Genomic DNA, 14,261 nt, shown 5'->3' with positions numbered 1-14,261 from the left:
CTGTTCTGTCATGCTGGTAAATGGTCTTAGTAAATAGTGCAAGCTCGTACAAGCGCCGTTTCTTGTTGTGAATGTTGATCTGTGTTTAAGTCCCTGTGTTAAAAAGCTGAACCATAATTTTGACACGCACTACGGCACACCCCTTACGGCATTGTTTCTGCGTATATTCACACAGAATGCTTTCCGTGAATGTTACGACAGGTCCTTTTTACGGGAGCGATCCCAGAACATTTACAGGACGTGTTTGGAAAATTCTGTGTGAACACAAAGTGCTATGTGAATGTGGTTTATGTTTGTATGACTAGAGATGAGTTGTTATAACTTATAAAATATAGTTGAAATATGTCAATCTCCTGTCAAGATAAATAATAGTAAGTTGATTAAACAAAAAAATTTGAGGCAGCAAAAAAATGTATGTAGTTATGAGACTTTACTGCTATTTAGTGGTAAGATAAAATGTTGGGTCCAGATATGTTTATTTATAAGCTTTTCATTTTTATATTAAATTGCACAAACGTGGATTCCAACTGCCTGATGTAAGCAGTGAGGGAACGATCGAGCATTTTACGCTTGATGGTTTGTATCATTGCAATCTGATGTCAACATTTATCAGTAACAAATGTGAAGCAACATATGTCTGCTTTTGCTTAAGAATGCCTGAGACTGTATTTCCAGCCAACACACAAAAGTGCTGTGTTCAGATGTTTCAAAACAAAGACAATGATAACAAATATTCATTTTGTTTAAATATTGTGTTTTTAAGCTATGAGTTACAGTGGCTCCTAAACGTATTTGGACACTTAAGCTAGTAGATATCAAAATATCAAACCTTGTACAAGAATTGGGTAGAAAAAAATGATGGAAAGCATTTCACTGAAAGACTTTTAAATGTTTGAAAATTAAAAAATTAACCCATTCAGACCTGATTTTTCAGGTGTTTAATCAGTGTGCCTTGTTTTGATTGGTTGATCAGCATTTCCCTGCTGAAAAAAACAATAAAACCATTACAGAAAATTCTAATGGTTTCCATTAAAATACCAATAAGAACAATTAGCTTTTACCATTAAAATCACTGCACTGCACTGTAGTGTGTTTTGGGCCATATTCCATTAGAACCAATACATAGAACCAATACATACCATTAGAGACCAACAAGGATCAATACACTGTAGTGTGTTTTGGGCCATATTCCATTAGAACCAATACAATTCCCAATAAAACCATTAGAATTTATGTGATGTGTCTATTGTTTTTTTAGCAGGGTTTTATTGGTTTGAACCCCATGTGATGTCCATTCCAGTGGATGCAGGGTTAAGACAAACGCATTATGACTTTAACATTGTAGTGTTTGTGGTACTGTATTAATGTGGTAAACCAAATCCAGGGTAACTACTATATGTGAACTTGAGTGGATTTTACCTCATATTTCTACTAAAAATCGTATAAAAAGTTGGCACGGTCAACATTTTTAAAAACGTGTAGTAAATTCAGCATCATTTGTTTGGTAATGTGACTTCATTTGATAATTTATTACCAATGCAATGACATTTTTAGTGACTTTAACCCTTTCCCCGTTAGCATTTTAAAAAAAGTTGCCAGCCAGCGCCAGCATTTTTTATGATTTCACAAAAGTGTAATGCCTTCCAGGAAATTTTCTTCTTTAAATATATAAACATACAATAAATCAAATGAAAGAACAGACCCTCTGCTTTTAAACAAAAAAAGTGTTTCATCCTTCCTTCATTTGTTCTCTTTTTATCATGCTCTCTTAAAAATATATGGATAGGTTTCTTCAAAAATACCAAATTTTGAGCAACAGGCTGAGATAATTGCATTTTTTATAAAGTACTTTTGTTAGAGATCAGATTCAAGGGATGATCAAAACATACACAGAGTTTAATGTTTTTGGATTAGTGGATGCTTCAGTGTTTTATAACCACCACCTAGTGAATATTAGCGGAAATATGGATTGCCGTAAAAAGTCGTCATTGGCAAGGAAGCATTTTCTCTTAATTGACGAGATAACTCGTCAATTGCTCTGAAAGAGTAAAACTCTTGCTGTTTTTCTTAAAGGAATAGTCTACTCATTTTCAATATTAAAATATGTTATTACCTTAACTAAGAATTGTTGATACATCCCTCTATCATCTGTGTGCGTGCACGTAAGCGCTGGAGCGTGCTGCGACGCTTCAATAGCATTTAGCTTAGCCCCATTCATTCAATGGTACCATTTAGAGATAAAGTTAGAAGTGACCAAACACATCAACGTTTTTCCTATTTAAGACGAGTAGTTATACGAGCAAGTTTGGTGGTACAAAATAAAACGTAGCGCTTTTCTAAGCGGATTTAAAAGAGGAACTATATTTTATGGCGTAATAGCACTTTTGGGAGTACTTTGACTTGGCGCAGTAACACCCTCCCTCTCCCATTATGAGAGTGAGAAGGGGAGCGGACTTTTCAGGCGAGTCGAAGTACTCCCAAAAGTGCTATTACGCCATAAAATATAGTTCCTCTTTTAAATCCGCTTAGAAAAGCGCTACGTTTTATTTTGTACCACCAAACTTGCTCGTATAACTACTCGTCTTAAATAGGAAAAATGTTGATGTGTTTGGTCACTTCTAACTTTATCTCTAAATGGTACCATTGAATGAATGGGGCTAAGCTAAATGCTATCGAAGCGTCGCAGCGTGCTCCAGCGCTTACGTGCACCCACACAGATGATAGAGGGATGTATCAACAATTCTTAGTTAAGGTAATAACATATTTTAATATTGAAAATGAGTAGACTATTCCTTTAAGAACAGACTTCAAAGGATGCCATCCCTTTTACTTGTTTATGCATGCATCACCACAGCTTAATATATTAAATAGAAAAGTGATTAAATCTCTTCCATTTTCTCTTTATGTTTTAGGTAAGTACCTACTTGCATGTTACAGACAACAACAAGGCAGTAGCTCCAGTATATGAGATTATGACGCTGCCCAGAGACAAAGCCCCGAAGCCTTCCTCCTCCTCTTCCCCTTGTACCACCCCATACTCCTTGTCCTCCAATGAAGACACCCTTAAGTGTGCAAACAACTCCTCTATTCACCTGCTGCCGAAGAACGGCAACATCTCAATCTTCAGTAGCTTAAAAAGAAAGAGCAAGAAGAGGAAGAAGAAAGACGATCGCCGGCACACCATTCAAAAGATCATGGGAGAGGAACCATCGGAGGAGGCCGGTATCATGCCTGTTTATGAACCAATGGTGTACGACACACACACTTGGCCTCTGAAGGAAAGAAAGAAGCGGAAAAACGCAAGGAAACCAAACAGTGACGTGGTCCAAGTCTTTGACTACATGAAGAATCCTTTGGTGAAAGACATTGATGCAGAATCTTCTAGAGAGCCTGGATCACCACTTCACTCCACAATAGATGAAGATCTCAAAGTTAGTACTCAAGGACATGTGAAGAACCATTGCAGATTCCTCTCCTTAGGCTCGGTTTTAAGCTTTGACCTTCCCAAGGATATGAGCCTCATCCCTAGCATTCAAGATGTCATCACAATTGGTCCTGCTGAACCCAAAAAGACAGATGAGTCTCTGTCAGACCGGCACACAGCTCTGAGCACCTTTAAAACAGTCCGTTCACCCCCAACACCTAAAGATGAACCCAACCGCACTACTACAGGTGAAATAACTCTCATAATTGACTCGAAAGATGCTAAAAACACCATGGACATTGTGCTTTCTGAAGATGAATTTCCTCCTCCACCTTCTCCGGTCATTGAAGACATTTCTTTTGAGGGGAATCAAACCTCACTGTCCACTGATCTGACCGATATCCAGCCAAAATGCCTTTCTAGGATCAGTATAAATGAGCATTTTAATTGGGATCCAAATGCAACTCATCTTAACGATAAAGAAGACCACAATGTTAGTCCTTCAAGAGAGGCAGGACAAGAAAGATTAACTACGGCAGAGATTCACGTGTCTCCCAGTGGCAACACTTCAGTTCACAGTCTTAATGGACGTGTGTTTCACATACCGACCAAGACCGACGGTTCTCAACCGTCAAGAGAGAGTCCCATCCCACCTCAAGCCCATACATCTCACGTAGTGCTGACCTTCAAGACTAATGGAAGGGAAGATTCGGTGGACTCTGGGCACTCCAGCTCTGGAAGCTTCAAGTTTTGCGCTGAGGGTTCATACACAGATACCTCGGACTGTCAGGTGTCTAAGAGGACGATGGTGAAGGTGCCATCCATAGAGGCAGGTGTCTCCAACAAGGACAAGAGATGTGATCCGGTCCATCCTGACCACCAACAGTTTGAGCAAGAAGAAGAGGAGCTTGAGGACATCTGGAATAACACTAACAGCTACCGTCAAAGCGTTTGTTCTGATATCATGTACAACGGCTACCAGGCTTTACCTGCCATCTCCTCTCCAGACCAACAAAAGGAACCTTCATCCAAAGAGCAAGCAGTACTATTTAGAAAACTGGTCACTGCCTCTGCGCCCAATCTTCTTGTGGCGGAGTTCAGATTGCCATCCTCTAACCCAGACGCGGTGGGTTGTGGGATGCAGCAAGTCTCAAAGGAAGCTATTTGCATTCTGGGTAAACGGGAGAGGAGGTCATGGGCTGCATTTACCCAACAAGAACAGGTTTACAGACAGGTGGCCATCAATGAAACAGCCTCAGATCATGTGAAACTACCCGAAATGGAGGACCAGCAAAAGTATATTTATCATTATAAAGAGGAGGAGGAAGAGGAGGAGGAGACAGGGTTTCCAAAGGTGAGGTCTACATGTTAGCAGGTGTTAGTGGTGTTGTTTTGAGTAGTGTTTCCAAACCCTGTTCCTGGAGGCACACCAACAATGCACATTTTGGATGATCTGACCCCCTTGTTTCCCATGTTGGAGTCTCTAATAATGAGCTGATAAGTGGATTCAGGTGTGTATGAACAGAAAAACGTGTAGTGCCTCCAGGAACTGGATTGGGAAACACTGGTTTAGACTGTTTACTGGACTTAAGGCAAAAGCAAATGGGTATTGGTAATAATTAAGTCTTAATTGTAAATGTTTAGTCTACAATTTAGTGCATTGTTGGTGAAGTATAGCAACAGATTTTTCCAGAAAGTACGACTCGTATTCGGGCAAGATGGTTATAAAACTACATTTTCTAGCATTCTTCAAGGTATACAAGGAGCTCAGATGCAAATGCCATCGGTTTCAAAAATGAGTTAATGATATAAACCGACACGTACTATACGTACTTCGAATACTTTAGCTTCAAATCCTCTTATTCCTGGCCTCAGGTCATTCAGAAATACCGCTTTGTTGGCAGATTACGTTAAGAGTTTGAAAAAAAAAATGCTCAAACACAAGAAAATGTCAGACACAGTTAGATGGTTTTGCATCTGAGCTTTTCATATATTACCAGTTTTTGAATTGAGGGGTGGGGGATTGGGGTGGTCCCGTAGCTCCTATAAGCATTGAGGGGTCCCCTGGTTTTTATTCAAATTAAAATACTACATGAATTTAAAGTTCTTCTTGTGCTGCACTGCCACAAAGCGATACAGTCCATTATTTGTCCCAATTTCACAATAAACAAATCTAAAAGTTTTCGGTATGAAATAAATGTAAACTCTCAAGTGCACCTCACGCTGTTTTCTGGAAGAAATTGACAGATTGTTAGATTTAGAATTGGGTTAGGGGCTTTTAAAAAAACTATTATTTTACACTTATTTGAGGGGTAAAAATGGTTTGAGGGATTGAGTTAAGAGTAATTTGGGGTTTCTTTGATTAAAACATCTTACTTTGTGAAATCACGGTGCCCCTATAATGACGGGGGGCTTGGCCGGGGGGAGCTTAGCTAAGGGACCCTGTAATCTTTGACATAATTTGAACACTGTTGTTACGTATCACATACATCCACTATTATTTATTCATGTCTTGATATTTGTCCTGAACAGGAGCAGCTAATAAATCGTCTGTCTGTTGATATGGGATTAGAGAGACCTGCAAATGACTCCGATATTCAGGTACATTGTTTTTCAAGATATTATTGATGCATTTTTTTTTAGAAAAGTGGTCAATTCAATCTCATTTATTCTTTCTGAATATATTTTTCCTTTTGCTTTCCTTTTAATAGAACGGGAGGCAGGAACTGCCATCTATGGAGGGAACACTAGAGAGAAAACAGAAACTGCAGCTGGGAGGAAAAAGAGTAAATATCACACTTACAGCTACTGTATTTACATACAACAGTTTGCTTTATCTTCGCGTTCCAGTAGTAGCAATTCTGCATTTTGATTCCCAGTTTCAATTCCAATGTGGTAAAAAGGAAGTCAGTATTTAGATTTTTAACCATATGGTTATTTAGTCTACTCATTGCCAAAATGTATGCAAAATAATAGGTAAATACGTGATATTAAAACTGTGGTAGCCAGTCAGATTTGTTACCATTTGTATTGCCATAGTTTTATTACAAATATCATGGTTAAACTGCGGTTACTATAGTGAGACAATTGTAAATTTGTGAATTTTTGTTTTACTACAAGTACCATAGTAAAACGATGTTTACTGTAGTATAAACTAGGGGTGGAAATCATCACTGGTCTCACTATTCGATTTGATTACGATATCAATACTATCTTCAATTTTTCATATTACTGCATGGGTAAGTCTGTCGCACTCACACTCTCTCGTTTGGGACAGAGAGAAATGGAGGCTTTTTTAATGATCAATTATGCATCTATGCAGTTCACATTAGCATTGCGATGCATTATAAAAACGATTATATTTAGCAGTCATACACTGCAAAAAATGACTTTCTTAATTAGGATTTTTTTCTTGTTTTTGGTAGAAATATCCGGATGTTCTTAAATCAAGATGAATTTTCTTGATTAGCAAAATGGCTGGACAAAACTATGCAATTTATGGAATTTGTGCTTAAAACAAGCAAAATTATCTGCCAATGGGGTGAGAAAAGTTTGCTTAAATTAAGTGTTAATAAGAAAAAATAATATTTTTAGATTTTTTTTCTCACCCCATTGGCAGATATTTTTGCTTGTTTTAAGTTTAAAATTTAGTTAAATTGTATATTTCTTGTCTATAAACTAGACTTATTTTCTTAGATAATTTTGCTTATCAAGAAAGGCATCTTAATTTAAGAATTTTTAGATATTGCTATTAAAAACAAGACGTAAGAAGGTCATTTTTTGCAGTGTACCTGTAGTATAAACAATCGTTATTTTATCAAATAAGATGTCATCTACACTGCAAAAAATGACTTTCTAACTTAGTATTTTTGTCTTGTTTTCAGTAGAAATATCTAAAAAAAATTTAAATTAAGATGCTTTTTCTTGATGAGCAAGACGACCCTCTAGTTTTTAGACCAAAAATATCAAATTTAAGTGATTTTGTGCATAAAACAAGCAAAAGAATCTGCCAATGGGGTAAGCAAAAAAATCGTGAAAATTTTTCTTAAACACTAAAATAAAAAAATGTGCTTACCCCAATGGCAGATTTTTTTGCTTGTTTTATGCACCAAATCACTTAAATTTGATATTTTTGGTCTAAAAAATAGACTTATTTTCTTGGATCGTTTTGCTCATAAAGAAAAAGCATCTTAATTTAAACATTTTTAGATATTTTTACTGAAAACAAGACAAAAATACTTTTTAATAAAATTTTTCTTGAAAATAATTTCTGCAGTGCAGGAAAATAATGAAAGAAAATGAAGTTTTAAATAGTAAAGGTCTGATTCTTGGCTTTTGAGGATCAGATTCCAGAATTGAAATTGATTTTCGATTGCTGGCACTACCTGCACTGTAAAAAAAATCAGTAGAAATTGCAGCTGGGTTGCCGGTAATTTGCAGTGGATTTGAATTTATGTTATTTGCTGGCAACATTTTGTTCAAAGTTATATGAACATTAAACATTTACAAGTCTTTGTCTTTACAGAGTAAAACTAAAAAAACAGCATTAAGCAAAACATTCTGGGAGACAAAATCTGAAGCAAAAAACAGAAAAAGGTTGATGATGATTTTTGGTTCCCAGAATGCTTTGCATGAGGCTGTTATTGTATAGTTTTATTCTGTAAAGATTTAACTTTGAACAAACTCTTGCTAGTAAATAACATAAATTTAAATCCATGGTAAATTACCGGCAACCCAGCTGCAATAACATTGAAATTTCTACGGATTTTTTTTACAGTGTGTGATATTGTCCTCTCCATCCTATAACTTATCAAATGAGATTTGTTATTGCAGGCATCATGCAGAGGATGGAGCTCTTATCATACTGTACTTTACAAACAAACAATGTGTTTCTATCAGGACAGAAAAGATACACTCAAGGTAAGCTTGAGAACATTACTACAAATGACTTCAAATTGTTCAGGCTTTGCTGGGAGATTTTGTCTGCGTCCGAAAGCTTAGGTGGTTGGCTTATGAGCCTTTATGCATGAAGGCAGCTCCGAGAAATGCATTCGGACAGCCTTCATAGGCGTTCGGACACTTAGGCGATGACATACTTCTGCTAACATCTCAGCAGGCGTACGTGCCTCGATGCCTTCATGCCTTGGAGCTTTCGGACGCAATCTTTCTCATCATCAATTTATTATATTACAAAGTGAATTGTGATTAAAGTATGATTGAATTACATTTTGTCGCTAGCTGTAATGTATATGACTGTATTTTTTCAGAGTTGTCTGACCAGTCTCCCTTTAAATCTGATTGGAGCTGTATGTGAGCCCTCACCAGAGTACACCAAAAAACCCAACTGTTTCTGTTTGAGGTAAATAACCTTCATGCATGTTCATCTGTTATATAAAAATCAATCGGAAGCTTTCTTTGACAGAATTGTTCATAAGTTTAATGTTTTACTGACTGTCACAGATTGCGTGATGGATCCGAGTATCTCCTTAGTGCTTCATCAAGATTCATGATGAGAAAATGGATCCTTGCAATCCAAGAGCACACTGGTATTATACAGTCATATTTATTCCTGTGTATTTGTTATTTGAACTATTAATGTGTTGTATGCGTCTGTACTTCAATGTTTGTGACCGCCGCATTTTCTCCACAGCATCTAATGAATCTGAAGTGAATATATCAGCGTGTCACAGACCTTCAGCAGACGCTGGACTGCGCAGATGTTCAATCAGCTGTCAATGTACAGATGAATGTCACTGCTCTATGAGGAATTATATCACATCTGCTGTACTAACACAAAGTCATCCAACCTCAGACAGAAGCAAAGAAATCATCATCCACACCGGTGAAGATCTGCAGGTCCATCAGAAACATCAGGACCTGTTGAGTAGATCAACTTCACATGCAGGTCATTGTGGTAAGAGATTGTCCATCCAAACTAGACACATTGATTTCCTGGTATTTTATAGAGAAGAAAGATGATTTGATGAGTTTTAGGGGTTGTTGTGTGTGTATTGTTGTGTGGTTGGCGAGATGTACTGGGTGGTTGCAGAGGCTTTTCTAGGGTGTCCCGCATGGTAGCTTACTGGTCTGATATTCTGCTATCTAGATTTAAGCAGGTTCCTCCAAAAAGTTCAAGATGTATGGTTTATGTCATGAATTCCAACATTTATGACATCATTCCACCAAGAACATTGTAAGTCTAATACTGAAATTTAAGTGAGTACCTTAAAGTGGACAAATCATAAACATCTGACTTTTTTAAGTGCTGTAATTGGGTCCTCAGTGCTAGAAAATGTGAATAAGAACCACCCAGTAACTTAGTTTTGGTAAACCATTCTCTGCAAGCATGTGAAAAAATAGGTCATTGGCTCCCCCTGTGATGTCAGAAGGGGATAATGGCACCTCTTAATCTGCACTATCCAACCAAGGCATTGCCGTTTAGTGCAGAGATCAACTAATTTGCATTTTTAAGGACACACCCAAAAACGGCACATTGATATGAAATCCCAAAATCAAAATCTCAGGATATTTTATCAGTGTATTTTTCTCTGTGTGAAAAGTGAGATGCTTGCCATAGCAGCGTAGTAATATACTGATGAGCCACAAGAGGGCAGTAGAGGACTCTCGTGTAAGAAGGGTTTACATTTGACTTAAGCTGAGCTTTACAAAAACATCATGAAGCACATCTGTTTGTTGTCATCTGGCTTCTGTTTCTGGAGAAACATTTACATATCTACTTTTTTTTCATACCATGGTGTATTTGTAACATCTAATACTAATCTGTCCTGTGCTGTAAAGGCTGAACATGTTTTGGTTTTCTTTCTGTAGAGGATAAGTTTGGACAAAATCTTCACCAGCAGAATCTCAGTGATGTTCCTTCATCATCCATCATTCAGGGCTGGACCGGTGAAAAGAGACGCTCTCACTCATTTACCTCCGGTATGATGTTTAAAAAAATGATACAAACTAATGCATTCAGTGTATATGACAGTGGCGGCTCGTGACTGCTCATCCAAGGGGCGCTTATTCAAAATAAGTGTTCGGAGTGTCATGTGTGTTGCTTGTGTTTCAAAATATGTGTTTGTTGCGTCATGTAAACCATGTGCATCATGTCTTTTGTCAAAATAAGTGCCTGCTGCACACGCATCAAAACCGTCTATGATAAAAGAGACGCTCACGTTTACAAAATACACGCAAGACACTCCATTAACAGTAAACTCTGATTACGCATGAGATTATGGGAGTATCTGTCTCTTTTATTATAAACCCTTTAGACGCGTCTGCAGCAGGCACTTATTTTGACAAGACACGTGATGCACACTCTCGACGCGCAAAGACATATTTTGAAATTACGAACCACACACATGACGGGCTACATACATGTTGTGATGAACTTCGCATCAAGCGCCCTCGAAAAAAGAAGTCACCGGCTGCCACTGGTATATGAGCTGTAATTAAGGGATAATATATAGGCAGCTGGTTGTTATTGCAGATTTAAACCCCGATGGGTGCTTATTTCACAATAACAACCGGCTGCCTGTATATTATTTTTGCTTATTGCACAGCTACCTATGAGTAAGGTATGAAACATCAAATATTGATTTGAAATATTTTATTCCCTCTTTTGTAACGAGTGCAGACCTTCCGCGAGGAAAACCCATTTACTTTCAGTTTTAAGATATGACAAGACGTTCAAATGTCACGGAAACACTTTTTGGTTTAATCATTTATAAATATAATGTCATATATGTTATGTAAAGACATATTTATATTTAATTTTTATGTAATATTAAACTGCACTGCAAAAAAATGATTTTCAAGAAAAAAATGTCTTAGTATTTTTGTCTTGTTTTCAGTAAAAATATCTAAAAACTCTTAAATTAAGGTGTTTTTTCTGAATTAGCAAAACAAAAAATCTTGAATTTTTTTCTTAAACACTAAATTCAAGAAAATTTGGCAGATTTTTTTTTGCTTGTTTTATCCAAAAAATCACTTAAATTTTATATTTTTGGTCTAAAAACTAGACTTATTTTGTTGGGTTGTGTTGCTCATCAAGTAAAACCATCTTAATTTAAGAATTTTTTTATATTTTTACTGAAAACGAGACAAAAATACTAAGTCATTTTTCTGCAAAATGATTTGCAGCATCCGTGTTACTGCACTGCCAAAAATTATTTTCAAGAAAACATTTTCTTAGTATTTTTGTCTTGTTTTCAGTAAAAATATCTAAATATTCTTAAATTAAGATGCTTTTTCTTATTGAGCAAAACGACCCCAGAAAATACGTCTAGTTTATAGACCAAAAATATCAAATTTAAGTGATTAAAAATCAGGAACATTTTTCTTAAACATTAAATTCAATAAAAATTAGCTTACCCCATTGGCAGATTTTTTGTTGTGCTTGTTTTATGCACAAAATCACTTAAATTTGATATTTTAGACTTATTTTCTTGGGTCGTTTTGCTCATCAAGAAAAGCATCTTAATTTAAGAATTTTCTAGATATTTTTTTACTGAAAACAAGACAAAAATACTAGATTTTTTTTCTTGAAAATCATTTTTTGCAGTGTGTGTTTTATTCGTTTTGAGCGGTTGTTATCTTGGAATAACAAAGCTGCAAATGTCACGACTGCCCAATCAGAATCAAACATTCCAACGAGCAAAGTAATAAACACCTATTTCTTTTTCTTCAGCCACATACCAGAGAATAAAGCCCGTGTTGGCGCCACCTACAGGACGAGACCAGGACAACAACTCCAGCTATTCTGTGACTCTGTTCATCGGAGATCGAGAGACGGCGTCAGCGCATAAAAGCCTTGCGATAGCTGAGCCAATTGGCACCGGACAAGATTCCTCCTCTGAACTTCCTCTGCGGAGTTACATGAGCCTTCCGCGACCACGTAACAAATCCGTCTTCAGGAAGTTCTTTGGGATAAAGGAGTGACTAAAGCTTTATTCGGCTCGCTGTAGGCCGAAACAAACTCTTGACTGTCATGTGCAGGACACACAAGATAAAGCTTCTTGAAAAGGCTTTTTCTTACATATATTTATGGATCAAATGGCGAGAACCATTATTTGTTTTGTTTTTTAATGAGATTTTGTATTTTCGTGTGTTGCTTTCGTGTTACATTTTTCCCAGTCCATGCGCCTGTAAAGTAATAAAGTAACAATATAATTTCTGTCATGGTTTACCCATAAAATGTCACAGAAGTAGCTCATGTTTGGTGTGTTATGAAAAATAAACCCAGATTTAAGTGATTTACTAACCTTACACCTCACTGATGTACTGTATCTATCTACCACTGATCTCAATGACCTACTTTTGATTGGAGTTTGGATGAGTTTGTCTTCATTTGCTCTCATTATATGAAATGAAGAGTGTGAGAAATCTCATGTGGTGTATAAGAAGTCGGCTTTGGAACAACATGAGGGCGCGTAAATGATGACAAAGTTTATTTTCGAGTGAAGTGTTTCTTTTATCTTCACATTTTCCCAGGCTGCATTTGGCAGAAATGTTTATAAATGAGTGAAGTTTGCTGTAGACACAGTTACAGTGCTAATGTACTGCGCTCATTCATCTACTGATATCAAACTTTTATATGTTCAATGTGTCCACCGCATTCCAGTTGAGGTGGATGTTCTGTTTTCAATTTATGTCTTTGTGTTTGTGTGGATTGCAGTTTATCTGGATGAGAATCTTATGTTCAGTTATTGTTTAAAGTTTCTTGAGGTTATGGCACATAATATTTGTTGGACTGTCATGTTTCCCAATATTGACTGGTTTGAGTTGTGTTGATCTGTTATACACAGAGGTCTTAAAGCAGTCGTTCTCAAACTTGGGGGGCACGTGATGGTGCCGGGGGGATTAATCTGTGTAATTAAACCTCAGAAAAATAAGGCTACTAATCAATATCACTACATTGTATCTTTTAATAGGTTTTGTTTAAATTAAAGGGACACTCCACTTTTTTGATGCTAATTTTCCAGCTCCCATAGAGTTGAATATTTGATTTTTACCAGTTTGGAATCCATTCGGCTGATCGCCGGGTCTGGCGCTGGCACTTTTAGCATAGCTTAGCATAATCCATTGAATCTGATTAGACAATTAGCATCGCGCAAAAAAATGCCAAAAGTTTTGATATTTTTCCTATTTAAAAGTTGACTCCTCTGTATTTACATCGTGTACTATGACTGACGGAAAATTAAAAGTTGCGATTTTCTAGACAGATATGGCGTAATAATCAAGGACTTTGCTGCCGTGGCGTGGCTGCAGCAGGTGCAAGGATATTGCGCAGAGCCTGAAAGTAGACCCCTTGGTAACTTTCAATAGCAGGGGACTGTTTCGGGCTCTGTGTAATATCATTGCGCCTCCTGCAGCCATGTTGCGGCAGCGGAGTCCTTGATTATTGCGCCAGAATGAGAGTGTAGTTCCTGGTCATGTCTGTCTAGTAAATCGCAACTTTTAGTTTTCCTTCGGTCTCGGTGCACAATGTAACTACAGAAGAGTCAAGTAAATTGGAAAAATATTGACACGCTTTGGTTGTTTTTGAGCATGATGCTAATGGTCTGGTCAGATTTAGTGGATTGTGCTGGGCTGTGCTGAAGGTGCTGGCGCCGGACCCGGGGATCGGCTGAATGGATTCCAAAACGGTAAAAATCAAATGTTTAACTCAAGGGGAGCTAGAAAATTAGCTTTTTTTTTTCAAAAAAAGTGGGATGAACCCTACACAAGGGGCATGCTTAAAAGTTTGAGAACCATTGTCTTAAAGGAACAGTTCACCCAGAAATGAGCCATTCACCGGAGCCATAACATTCATGTTGATTGTTTTTATTTCTGG

At 37.1% G+C, this 14,261-nt stretch overlaps 1 protein-coding gene across 4 annotated transcripts in view; it reads left to right on the top strand.

Annotated features, from left to right (window-relative positions):
- mymx (myomixer) overlaps positions 1-12,694 on the top strand; it is a 71,797-nt gene extending 59,103 nt beyond the window's left edge. For 3 of the 4 annotated variants that reach the window (XM_055170025.2, XM_055170026.2, XM_055170024.2), the window contains 9 exons: positions 2,913-4,778; positions 5,957-6,025; positions 6,136-6,210; positions 8,258-8,344; positions 8,692-8,783; positions 8,885-8,970; positions 9,075-9,338; positions 10,253-10,363; positions 12,117-12,694. In XM_055170025.2, the coding sequence (XP_055026000.2) occupies positions 2,913-4,778; positions 5,957-6,025; positions 6,136-6,210; positions 8,258-8,344; positions 8,692-8,783; positions 8,885-8,970; positions 9,075-9,338; positions 10,253-10,363; positions 12,117-12,367 (2,901 nt within the window). In that variant the 3' untranslated portion in view covers positions 12,368-12,694. The remainder of the gene's footprint in view (positions 1-2,912; positions 4,779-5,956; positions 6,026-6,135; positions 6,211-8,257; positions 8,345-8,691; positions 8,784-8,884; positions 8,971-9,074; positions 9,339-10,252; positions 10,364-12,116) is intronic. The other variant, XM_055170028.2, reaches the window with a different exon arrangement.
- Positions 12,695-14,261: the final 1,567 nt, after the last annotated feature.

Source organism: Misgurnus anguillicaudatus, chromosome 11 (assembly GCF_027580225.2).
Source record: "Misgurnus anguillicaudatus chromosome 11, ASM2758022v2, whole genome shotgun sequence".
Taxonomy (NCBI): Eukaryota; Metazoa; Chordata; class Actinopteri; order Cypriniformes; family Cobitidae; genus Misgurnus; species Misgurnus anguillicaudatus.
The sequence above is the reverse complement of the archived record's forward strand: the minus strand, read 5'-3'. Positions and strand labels throughout refer to the sequence as shown.